Raw genomic sequence first — 13,184 nt, 5'->3', positions numbered from 1 at the left:
CTTTAACGTTGGACTATGTCATATAGATACAAGACCTATGGAAATTGTGTGACAAGAAAAAAATGATCCTAGAGCATCTTTCTGTTACCAAATTTATCAAATTTAAAATATCCAGTAGTCCATGCCTTTTCGCTTTAGCTCAGTGGCTCTCTGAAAACATCAGGAGGATCACCCAGGGCACTTGTTAAAAATACCCATTCTCTCCCGTCTCCCTGAAATTCTGAATCCTAGGCTAGGTGGACCCAGGAATCTTTATCATGCGTCCTAGGTGATTCCAATACACATCATCAAAGGACAACACTTGGGGAAAAACTGCTTTAAAATTACTTATGTAAAATTGTCTCTGATAAGTGGGACTTAATGTAACCACACTGACCTTAATGTCTCATTTTGGTTTCCTTAAGTGCTGTAACAGTGGCTCTCTTAACAGATGGCGGTGAATGCCAGCAGTATACCCGAGCAAATACGGTCCCTTTCTGTGCAGGATCCTCAGGTATGTTTCTCCACCAGTCCTTTATGTTTGAAGTGATTTGTAGACCTATTTTTAGAAAAACCAACATTTTAGGAAGATAGACAGTTTCGGGGTAATCCATCAGAACCGGAGGCTTGTAAACTCTCTCTTTTTTTAATAGGTATGGAGAAGAGAGTACTGTTACTATTGACCATGATTTTCAGGACCCCCAACCTTTAAATGATAGGTTCAAGAGCAAGGATTGATTACCAGACTGCTTCTGAAATTGTTGGTACTGTGTGAAATAAGATAAGGAAAGAAAATGACTCCCCATTCGGTTAGACTCTAGCTATAAAACAGTATAATTAATTGATACTTTTTTTTTTTTGGCTTCTGGTTGGATTTCTATAACCTGTTTTCATAATTCTTTTATCATTGAATTTTATGGGCCAATTTATCTCTACAACTTGCCTTGTAAAAATGGAAGTCCACTGACTGTGAAAGGCATTTATACTAAAAGTTACATGATGGAAAACATGCGCCGTGAGTCGTATTGGGTGCTGATGAAGGGTGCTGAGCAGTGCAGGGGTGGGAACATGGACATAGAAGCAGAGTGCAGACCCCCAGTCTGGTTTCACTGTATAATTAGTAAGCAAGCCCTTTTGCTTTCAAAGTCATTATACTATCAAGCATCATCAGCCTTAGGATCACAACTTTGTCCCCCAAATCTGCACATCCGTTGATAAATTCATTTTTATCCTACCTGATGTGTGTTTTATGAAAACAGCTGTATACTGAGGAGAGAATAATGGAATTTCATGGTTGCAGGAAGCCTGTTTTGAAGTCAGACAGCTAGTCCTTTGCCCTTATTTTATAGCCAAGGAAGCATAGGCTTGCAGAAGTTGGCTCACGTGAGGTCATATAACTGGTTAGAGGCAGAGACACGATTCAGTTTAGGTCTTTTTACTCCATATCAGGCAACTCAGTAAAACACCTTGAGATAAACTTCAGGGACTGATTGAATGATAAAAGGCAAGTGAGGAATAGTAATTTGTCAGGAAGTGAATAGAATAAGGGAAACAGGAAAGGGGATTAGGATAACTGATATTATGTAACACGTAGTTGATGAGTTGTTTTCATATATTTGTTCTTCCAGCAAACTTTTGAGACAGGTATTATCCCCATTTTGTAAGTGGGAAAATAGGTTCAGGGAAATGACTTGCTCATGATTGCGTGTCTGGTCAGTGGCAGAGGCAAATCTTGATCCAAAATCTCTATTTTTCTACTCCCAACAAGAAGGTCTGCTCATTTCTTTCTTTTTTTTTTTTTTTTTAACGTTTATTTATTTTTGAGACAGAGAGAGACAGAGCATGAATGGGGGAGGGTCAGAGAGAGGGAGCCACAGAATCGGAAACAGGCTCCAGGCTCCGAGCTATCAGCACAGAGCCCGACGCGGGGCTCGAACCCACAGACCGTGAGATCATGACCTGAGCCGAAGTCGGCCGCCCAACCGACTGAGCCACCCAGGCGCCCCAAGGTCTGCTCATTTCTAAGGATTTGTAGGAGTCAGGAGGAGCTATGGAGTAGAGGCATTTGTGGTTGATGATTTATATTTATGGAAATCAGTTCTAGGTGAGAAACGCAGGGAAGATAAACAGTGACCTAATCTACTGGATTCCACTTTCCTTTGCATCCTGAGGTTTAAGGTGCCCAACCTTTGTGTTGGGACTAAATCCCAATGGATGTAGTCAGTCAGTGGCTCAGGTTGCAAGATGCTCCTTTAAGATGGCTGACCCTTCTTCCTTGGACTTGCTGCAGCTTATACCAATTGTTCATAGGACCCATGCTACCATTGAGGTTTTCTGTTTGAAAACAGATCTGTTTGGATCTCCAGTTGTGTTGGGAATTAGGCATCATTCCAACCTTCATATAGGGGTATTATTGTGGCCAAATGGGACCTGCCCTCTGTAAAGACCTAGTTTTGAAATTTCCAGAAAGGGTCATGTGAATCAAGGGATATCACGATTGTTTTTCCAAGTTGATAACAGTGTTTGCGGTTTTGTCTTTAAAGGGGCTACCCAATGCTAGCGAAGACTACAGAGAAGCTTCTTGTGCTGTGAACCTCGTTTTAAGATTAAGGTAAATAATATTGTTTATTTTTTATTGCTCTTCCTATAGTATAATATTCTTATCTCCTTCATTAACTTTTCATAATATTAACATAAAATAAAATTGTTAACTTACTTGATTTCTGCAAACAGCTAGTGTATGCTGTATTCCCAGGACTAATGGGTCTTTTTCTAATTGCTTACTAAAGAAGAGAAAGAAAGCACCATATGAGTGTGTCTGCAGGCTCAGTGTACCCTTCATTAAGTTGTTTTTTTTTTCCCCCCTTGCCTTTTCTTTCTTGGGCTTTTTTTCCTTTTAAAAATTTTTTTACAATGTAAGATCACAGTAAGAGATTTTTAATGAGTTTCTTTCACACTTCAGCAGTCAGTCTCTGACAGAAATAAACCGTGCTTGTACTACAAGTTGCCTGTTCAGAACATTTTTCAGTGGCAGGTTTGATCAGCTACTGTGGAGAAATGACAGATGTATTTTGAAAGAACCCTCCGTCTTCTAGGAAATGGATACAAGTATGGTGCCTGACAGTGTAGACTTTGTATCTAGTGAATGAAAAGTTCTTTCTGCCTCATGGATTTTTAAATATTGAGGTACATCGTAAGGTGTATATTCTTCGTTAAGAATGTGTCTTAAAACATATTTGCTTCCACTTAATTATAGTAAACAGCTTAATTTACCAAGTCAGTGAGATTATGGTCACATTTCTGAAGGTGTTTTAAAATAAGTTACACATAGGTTCTCCCTTGACAATTAAACAAATAAAGCACATGGCTGATGGACCATTTTCAGAGCTGTGGCTATGAAAAGCCGATTTGTTTTCAAGGTTAGTTTCCAGCCCTCTGAGTTATCTTAGACTGTCAGGGTAGATAATCATCACCGTAATCACCCCGTGCTTGTGCTGGTCATTTACAATCTGTGGTGTATTTTCACACACTTAACCAGGGGGACTGCACACTAAGGCTTGGTGTGATTTAATTCAGAGATGATTTCTGGTCAAGAAGTGAAGCTATTACAAGACTATTTTCCTTCTATTTGAAAGTGTCCTTGATCATGGTTCACAATTAAAATATATTTATTGCTCTCCAAAGAATGAAATAGCCCATTCCTTTTTTATTTGACTTTGGAACCAGGTACTGCTTTCATCTATTTTTCACATGTTCGTTTATTTTTATTCATTCCACCGATACTTCCGGTACAACCACTGTGCCAGGCTCCTTGTTGATTCCTGAGATATGGTCGTGAGTGAGACTGTGGAGGTTACCATCCAGCCCACTTGAGTGTGCGGTGTTGGGGGTGACCTTCAGAGTGCGGTGGTCCAGTCTCCTACTTTACGTACGCAGGAACGTTCTCTTTAGTGGTACACTAGATATTTAGTTAGCTTCTGTGCATACTTTGACTCTTTTTCCATGGACCACTCCTACGATGCTAAAATGCTTTGTTATGGTTCAATCTTCTTCCCTGAGATTCAGCTGATCTTCCTATTCTGGGCTCCCGTGGGCTCAAATTCTGGCCCTTAGAGCAGGTATCAGGTTCTCTGGATAAAAGTCTCCTGGAGAGTGTTTTAAAATGCATACATATTCCTAAGCCTTACCTCCAGATACAGTTTTGCTCTGGGTACTAGAACGATATAGAACAAGTGCATTCCCTTGTTTTTTTGAGAGCCATTTGTGTTTTTACAAGGCTTGTTCCTTTTTCCTAGGCAAAACAGTCCAAGTAACCTTGCTTCTCATAATATAGTTTTATATCCTCCTTACAATTCTGGCTGTTCACCTTTATTAACATTTAGCCTGTATCTGCTTTTGTTACCTTTTTCCTCATGGCTCTGGGTGGGTTTTTCCCCGAGTTTGTGGGTTAGATCCCAATCCTTCATGATCTTAATGAAGAAAGGGTGCTACATTCAAATAGGCTGAGAAACAATGCTTAGTGTCCATCTGTCTATGTACGTATTTCTCCTAAATCAGCCTACATTTTCATTGCTTTTTGAAATAGCTGTGCACTTTGGTGACAGATATAGCATGACCTAACAGCCAAACAAAAGCTCTGATTTTGTGTTTCCCTCTTGGAAGGCTGTCAAGCCTAATTGGAACTGCAACTTGTGTTTTCAAATTCATTTTGTATGTCTTAACATTTGTCACTATAATCATGAACCTGTTGGTTTTGACCCATTGCTTGCCTCCCCTCCGCCATACATTTCACTCATGATTGTCAGTGTGTCATATTATAATGTTTGGATACATGTCATTTGCCAATCGGATAAACCTGTTTTTACAGCTTTATCCATGACATTGATTTTACATGTTCAACAGTTCGAATAGAACAGTCTTCTGGCATCTGTTAGAAAGCACTCATTTTCTACATGGCTTTCAATAATTGACTAGTATTTTTTGGTATAGGTGCTCAACCAGAAACAAATCGTATTGACTTTACTGCTTTTTAGTGGACATTCAGCTGTCTACTCAGAGGGATATCATAAAAGGATTCGTTTAAAAATGTCACTGAAATTAAGACCTATCAATGATATTTTTCTGAATCTAATCACCTAGAAATACTTCCAAAAATAGAAATGAATTGTGTTTTATTATTTTAGAAATGAATTTTAGTATGACTTTTGTTGAATATATGTTCATGCCTAGTGGTATACATTATTTTTCTAAATGTGTTCAAAGTATTTGTTTATACCAGTTTTTTTCATATTTGAGAACTCATGAATCTCTCAAAATATACAGCTGGTCTCCTCTCAGGGCAGTCCCTGTACTTTGAGAAATAACCTTTTAAAGTTAAAAGTTAAATACTATTAAGTTTCTGTGGTCACCCTGTGCTGCCATAAATGTAAGCAGCAAATATACTCATTCATTCTGTAAGTATTTCTTGAGCACCTGCTCTGCGCATGGCCCTGTTTGAGTTGCTGTGATACAATGGGGGAACGAAACAAAAGACAAATTTCTTGCCCCCTAGGAACTTACATTCTACAGGCAGGGAGGAAGTGTTCAAATACTCATATTACTTACACGATGTCAAGTTCTCTGAAGGGTAATCTCCAACAGGAGTATAGAAGGTATGGGGGTGCTGTCCCATAGTAAGGAAGGCATACAAGTTTTCTACTACTGTGTAGCAGGTTACCACAAATTTTAGTGACTTAAAACAGCACCCATTTGTTATCTCAGTTTCGGTACGTCAGAAGTCTGGCACAGCTCAGACGGGCTTTCTGGTGTGTCTCACAAGGCGGCAGTTAAGTTGTTCTCAGCTGGAGCTCGAGGTCGTCTTCCAACTAATTTGGGTGTTGGCAGAATTCAGTTCCTGACAGTCATGGACTGAGGTCCTTGGCCTCTGTACAGGCTCCCCATTCCACACACAGTTTACAGTACGACTTCGCCTTTTTCAAAGGCAAAATGAAACCATCTCTCCTCCCCTTCAAGAGCTCAGTCCCTTTGTGAGAGGTTTTTCACTTGATTAAGCCCGTCCCATCTAAGTTAATGCCCCTTTAGATGAAGTCAGAATCAACTGCTTTGGAGCTACATCTGCAAATCCCTTTACCTTTGCTCTATCACATAACTTAATCGTGGGAGTGACAGCCCATCATATTTAAAGGGCTTGGTCATATCCATTGAAGAGGATTATGTAGGGCATGTATACCAGGGGACAGCGATATTGGAAAGTGTCATAGAACTCTGCCTACCACAGAAGGGCTCTCTAAAGTAGTGAAGATACACCTGACAGATGTAAAGAATCAAGCCATGAGATTGTTTGCAGGAAGAGAGTTCCAGGCAGAGCAAACAGTGATTGCTAAGATTCTGAGCAGGAAGCATGTTATAAGCAATTATAAAAAAAGCCAGGGAAACAGTGTGGCCAGAGGGGTAGGGGAGCAGGCCAGATGATGATTCAGGGGCTGAATCATGTAGGGCCACGTAGCCTGTGGTGAAGACTTTGGACTTTACTGTTATTGGGTGGGAAATCATTGGAGATTTGTGAGCATATCTGAGTTATATTTTATTTTATTTTTATTTTGTTTCTAATGTTGGTTTATTTTTGAGAGAGAAAGAGTAGGGGAGGGGCAGAGAGAGAGGGAGATAGAGGATCTGAAGCAGGCTCTGCTGTCAGTGGAGAGCCCGATGTGGGATTCAAACTCACGAACTGTGAGATCATGATCTGAGCTGAAGTTGGACACTTAACCAACAGAGCCACGCAGGTGCCCCTGAGTTACATTTTAAAGCAAGCACTGTGATTGAATTATGGAGAATAGACCATACAGAGACTATTTTTAGGGTGGAAATGCAGAGCCCATTGATAGGCCATGTCAACGATATAAAGAGTGATGATGTGACCTGGGCCAGGGTGAGGAGTAATGGAGGCGGAAAGTAATTATTGAATTCTGGAGAGAGAGGAGAGAATGCAAAGATTACTCAAAGTTTGGGCCTGAAAATATGGATAAATGGAGGGAAAGAGAGTTGGAGTTGCAGGTTTGAGTGGAATCAAGAATTCAGTTCTGGAAGTAGTGAGTTTGAGTTGTCTAGTGGACATCTTTATGTGATGTCAAATAGGTATTTGAGCGCATGAGTCTAGATTTCAGTGGAGATCTAGTTCTGGGCTAGAGATAATAATTAATTTGAGAATATTGGCACATACAGTATTTAAAGCTGTGAAATTGGATGAGATCACCTAGAGAGTGGATAAAGATAGAGAAGTCATCTGGTGTGCCCTCAAGTGGTACTTGGGTAAGGAGCAGTCAGCAGATTGGTAAGGACAGGCTGGTGCAGTGGAGGAGAGAATGGTGGTCCTGTAAACCAAACAGAGGAAATGGCTTAGGAAAGAATGGGTGAAAAACTACATCAGTTGCTATTATTAGATCAAGTACAATGGGAACTAAGAATTTGCATATCTGGCAAAATGGAGCACATTCTTGACCTTGGCAAGTGTTGTTTCAGTGGAATGTTGGGGATTAAAGCCTGACTTAACTGGATTCGGGACAGAGTGCCAAGAGAGAACACCAGATAGCAAGAAGAGGTTCCTTGTTAATACAGACAGCTCTTAACAGAAACTTACTATACAGGGGAGCAGAGAAATGGGGTATCCCAGTGAAAATATGGAGGTGAACAGAGTTTTTTTCTTTCTTTCTTTTTTTTTTTTTTACTGTTTATTTATTTTTGAGACAGAGACAGAATGACAACAGAGGAGGGACAGAGAGAGAGGAAGACACAGAATCCGAAGCAGGCTCCAGTCTCTGAGCTGTCAGCACAGAGCCTGACGCAGGACTTAAACCCACAAGCTGTGAGATCATGACCTGAGCCAAAGTTGGATGCTTAACCGACTGAGCCACCTGGGTGCCCCCGGGAGTTGTTTTTAAAAAAGCATTATTTATAAGTTAATGGGAATGATCCAGTTGAGAAGGAAACATGAAGTAAGGTAGAGGACATTGTAAGACTGGTGTCCTCAGATGGGTGGGAAGGGATGATACCTAAACATCCACATAGATATCAGCCTTAGTTAGAAGTATGGAGAGGTCACTTGTTGGACAGCACATCCATCACGCCAGAAGGGTGAGCAGATGTGTAAGGAGTTTGGTGGGGTTGGGTACAGGAAGGTGGAAGTCTTCTGTTGTTTATATTGTCTCATTAAAATGAGTGTGATCAGTTGAGAGTGAGGAAGGAAAAAATATTGGGTTTGAAAGATGAAGGAAATCGTGTAGGAGAGCTGGAGAGTAAATTTACCAGGGAAATGTGGTAAGATGAGCAGGCTGCACCAGCAATCACTTGAAGTTAGTGATTGTGACTTTCAAGTGGAGCTGGTAGCTTGATCCCTGAGATGAACTTAATCTTGATGTCCCAGAATATAAATCTGTGTGCATGTGTGTGTGGTTACGATTGACATTTAACAACAACATTTAAAAACCTTCATCGTGGGGTGCCTGGGTGGCACAGTTGGTTAAGCGTCCGACTTTGGCTCAGGTCATGATCTCACAGTCTATGAGTTCGAGCCCCACGTCGGGCTCTGTGCTGACAGCTCAGAGCCTGGAGCCTGTTTCAGATTCTGTGTCTCCCTCTCTCTCTGCCCCTCCCCTATTCATGCTCTGTCTCTCTCTGTCTCAAAAATAAATAAACGTTAAAAAAATTTTTTTTAAATAAAAAAATAAAAATAAAAATAAAAACATTCATCGAGGAATCTGTTCAAGACTCACTGTTAAATCATAAACAAATGTGGGTCATGGAGTCACCCTCAGTGATCTCCTGTGCACAAGGTGGCAGTCACCTGCCCTCTCTAGTGCCACCAGCCAACACTCCCTCGTAGGCCCAGCTGCCTCCTCTTAGAAACTTCCAAAGCTATGTGCTTCTCAAGAATCAAAGCCCTGCCACCTAGTGTTGGTCCCTGCTGCACAATTTCTTCATTCCCCATTCCCCATTTGAAATCTACTCGAGATCACTTGTCCCCTCTCTGGGCCCAGATAAACTACCTCCTAACCCAGCCCATGTGAGAGGAAACTGGAAAGATTGTTCTGGCCAGTGTTTATTCGATTAGAAAACCCATGTCTTCTTCTGTACCTTTCTCATTCCTTTCTTCGAGATTCTGATATATGTGTGGACATATATGTAAATAAACACATATACACAAAAATATGCCCTCACTGTCTTTGCAAATTGCTGGTCTAGACCACGTACAGCTGTTGGGTACTGGGAAGTAGTGTGTTTGTCCCTTCCTATTCCCTGTGGCCATCTGAGCAAAGCATTTATGTTTAATGTGCTCCACGGACTAGTGGGTAGAGACTTGAGTTCAAGCCAGCCTTTCATCAGTCCTTAACTAATGCCGTATGGGTAACTGCCCTCTTACCTCTTGGAAAAGGTCATTCTGACTTTCTTTGTGACATAGCATTTTATAGGCTTACCTGCTAGGAATGTGGCTTCCTTCTCCCTCCCCCGACCCCCAGCCCCAAGATGCCAGGTAAGTCTCCCCTTTATTCTGTAAGTAGGAAACTGGGAAATGGTTTACTTTGCAAAATGTCACTTTTTATAACAAAAGACGAATACATGGTAGCTACAAGTAATATATTTGTTTCTCCACTATTCATTTCTGGTGATCATAAGCAAAAGGCTGAAGAGGCAAAGACTAATTTCTTTCTTGAAAAAATATGCTATTGCTTTTACCTTGTTCTTAAAACTGACCTGTTATTTATTAGTGTAGAGAAAAGGGATTATACCTTAGGTCTCAGTGTTAAATTCTGGAGATAGTTAAAAATTTAGATTTTTTTTCTTTTTTCTTCTGTATACTTTTATGCAAATGTTTTCTTGCCAGTTGTATATATGTATATATTATACATATTTGCATATATGTAAATATACATATATGTATATATAATATGTATATATAATATATATAATATGTATATATAATATGTATATATAATATATATTATATATGTATACATATATGTGTATACATATATAAATATGTATATTTACATATATGTATACATGTATAATGTCATCTGTGTTATCAAAAAACTTGAGTATCAAGGTACAGTATAAGGAAATCTTAAACACATCTCGGAGAAAAATATTAAGTGGGCCATCTCCTAATTTATATACTGTCAATAGATGGTACTATAATTTATGATTTGAGTTGAACATTGTACAAATATTTTGCCATTGGTATATTTTTCATAAAATAGAATAGTCATGTATTTGACATAAACATGTGTTTTTGAGAACCAGGCTCAGTGATTTGGAAAAATGATAAACTTATCAGTTAAATTGTTAATTCCTTTGTGTCAGACACTGTTCATACTTTGACAGCTCAGCCCTGTGGATTACAGTTAACTAGCTTTGTTGAAGGCGACTGTGACAGTTGTCATACATAGATGCTCTGGTATGGTATATCCCATCAGTTTACTCATAATGAATTTACCTCATTACTAGGTTACTATCATTAAACCTTGATAGGCTAGTTAAAGACCCCAGACCAACAAAACTGCTTTCCTGCTTGTAGGGAAAGATGATCTCTAGAGTAGGGTATTTATTGTAACAAAAATCCTTAGCATGACAATATTGCCTAACTTGACCTAGTATTTTAATTTCCCTTGTTAAAAGGTGAACTGAGCTATTGGTATAGGCTTAGTAAATCATAATTTCATAAAGAAAGATGAAGCTGATAAAAACAATGTTGATCACTGTTTTAACACCAGTATGTCTGAATTCTAATTCCACATTATCATCATTCAGGAGGAATTAGAATTCTTAAATGGTTCTCTAAGCCTGTAAAATTGGGTTAATTGCATAATTTTTACTAGGTGGTTGGGAAGCTTGATTAATTTTTCCCAAAAGGTTAAATAGTGTAGGTATAGTGTTCAATTGTGGCAATGCTTTCAGGTACCTTTTCCCCCCTCAACAAACTGCTTATTTATGGCTTTCTTTGTGCAAGGCTTTGTTGAAAATCCAAAGATGAATAAGACAGGGTTTCTGCACTCAAAGAGCTTACCGTGTAGGCGGAGAAATCAGACTCTGCTCAAATGACTCTAACACAAGGTAGAAAATGATAAAGGCAGTAGGAAGGTAGATGAAAAGAAGAGCTATGGGTAAAGGAAGGTGAGACCCCTTTTGTCAAATGTTATCTTTGGGTTACTTGTTCCCGTGGTAACCAGTGTTTATTATTATTTTTTTTAACATCCAAATTTTGAGAAGAGTAATGGTTAGATCGAATCCAGGGGCAATGTCAGACTGTGGTCTTCGGTAAAGGCATTATCAGACTTAAATTATTTCTGACAAGACCGCATTTGTTGTTTAACAGAGTGGTATTTATTATTGTGTTGGGCACCAAGTTATTACAAATATGGTTCTTTAATAGTAAAAATATTTGGCATTTTACTTAATGTTTTTGAATATTCTCTTTTGGTAAATTCCTTTCCTATGAGAATTAAGTCATTGCTGCACAGCTTGACTTTATTGTCAGTGCGATCCTTCAAAAAGATGAAGATCCTACTGTGTACCAGGCACTGAGATGAGCACTCTGTATTGCCTGTCTTGTTGATCATCATAAAACCTCCACAACATCAGTCCTGCTGTTACTGACATTTCCCAGATGAGGAAAGGAAGGTTTAAAGTCATGGAGGTAATTTGTCCAATACTACACAGCTCAGAAGCAGCAGACCCGGTCTGGAACCTAAGACTGTTTAACATGCTGGTCTTTGCTCTTCTCCGCTTGACCCTATGGCCATGAAGATCCCAGTGGACCTCAGAGAGCAGCCACGTTTGCTGGTGTAGAGACAAAGACACCAGAGTATGTGGTAAAACCTGGTGCAGGCTGTGTGTTGTGGTTTGCCATAATCTCTGAACCTCTGCTGCTATGCGATTGCATGAACGTCTTCTGGGGCAAGTTGGCACCCAGCCATTGTTCAGCAAGACCCTCCCCCAGAGAGTCAGCGCAGGTTCAAACCACAGGGGTCTCTCAGGTGTAGGGTTTTGAAACATAACCCCATCTGAGATAAAACTCTGGAGGGAGGTGCTTCCTGACAAGGTGGACAGCTTGGACACAGACATGGGGAGTGGATAGAGGCCTAAGCCAAAGGAGGGGTGCTTGATCGTGGGTGCTTGATCACGGGCAAAAGAGCATGATACAAGACTTAAAGAAATCAGTGACTTATTAAAAAAGAATAACATCAAATCATAGGAGTCCCAGAAGATGAAGAGAGAGAAAAAGGGGCAGAAGGTTTATGTGAGCAAATTATAGCAGAAAACCTACCTAATCTGGGGAAGGACACAGCCATCAAAATCCAAGAAGCACAGAGAATTCCCTTTAGGTGGAACAAAAACCTATCCATCACCAAGGCATATCATAGTCAAATACACAAAATACACAGACAAGGAAAGAATTATGAAAGCAGCAAGGGAAAAAAGTCCTTAACCTATAAGGGAGGACAGATCAGGTTCGTATCAGACCTATCCACAGAAACTTGGCAGGCCAGAAAGGAGTGGCAGGATATATTCAATGTGATGAATCAGAAAAATAGGCAGTCAACGATTCTTTATCCAGCAAGGCTGTCATTCAGAATAGGAGAGATAATGAGATTCCAAGACAAACAAAAGCTAAAGGAGTTCATGACCACTATACCAGCCCTGCAAGAGATTTTAAAGGGGACTCTTTGAGTGGAGAAGAGACAAACAGAAAAAAGACCAAAAGCAACAAAGACTAGAAAGGACCGGAGAACATCACCAGAAACACCAACTCTACAGGCAACACAATGGCACTAAATTCATATCTTTCAGTACTCACTCTAAATGTCAATGGACTAAATGCTCCAATCAAAGGACATAGGGTATCAGAATGGATAAGAAAACAAAACACATCTAGATGCTGCTTACAAGAGACCCATTTTAGACCTAAAGACACCTGCAAATTGAAAGTAAGGGGATGGAGAACCATCTGTCATGCTAATGGTTGTCAAAAGAAAGCTGGCGTAGCCATATTACATTAGACAGACTAGATTTTAAAATAAAGACTGTAACAAGAGATGGAAGAAGGGCATTGTATCATAAGTAAGGGGTCTATCCACCAAGAAGATCTAACCATTATACATATTTATGCCCTCAATGTGGAAACACCCAAATGTATGAATCAGTTAATCACA

General features: G+C 39.8%; 1 protein-coding gene across 6 annotated transcripts in view; it reads left to right on the top strand.

The window, feature by feature from the left end:
• Positions 1-13,184, top strand: part of STK39 (serine/threonine kinase 39) — a 317,083-nt gene that overhangs the window by 180,014 nt on the left and 123,885 nt on the right. For all 6 annotated transcript variants that reach the window (XR_006220759.1, XM_042994630.1, XM_042994631.1 and 3 more), the window contains exons 13-14: positions 431-493; positions 2,523-2,590. Coding sequence is in view for 5 of the 6 variants with exons in the window: in XM_042994630.1 (XP_042850564.1) it covers positions 431-493; positions 2,523-2,590 (131 nt within the window). In the remaining variant the exon portion in view is untranslated. The remainder of the gene's footprint in view (positions 1-430; positions 494-2,522; positions 2,591-13,184) is intronic.

The sequence above is a fragment of the Panthera tigris genome, chromosome C1 (genome assembly GCF_018350195.1).
Source record: "Panthera tigris isolate Pti1 chromosome C1, P.tigris_Pti1_mat1.1, whole genome shotgun sequence".
Classification (NCBI taxonomy): domain Eukaryota; kingdom Metazoa; phylum Chordata; class Mammalia; order Carnivora; family Felidae; genus Panthera; species Panthera tigris.
Note: the sequence above shows the minus strand (reverse complement) of the source record. Positions and strands in the feature narration are given on the sequence as shown.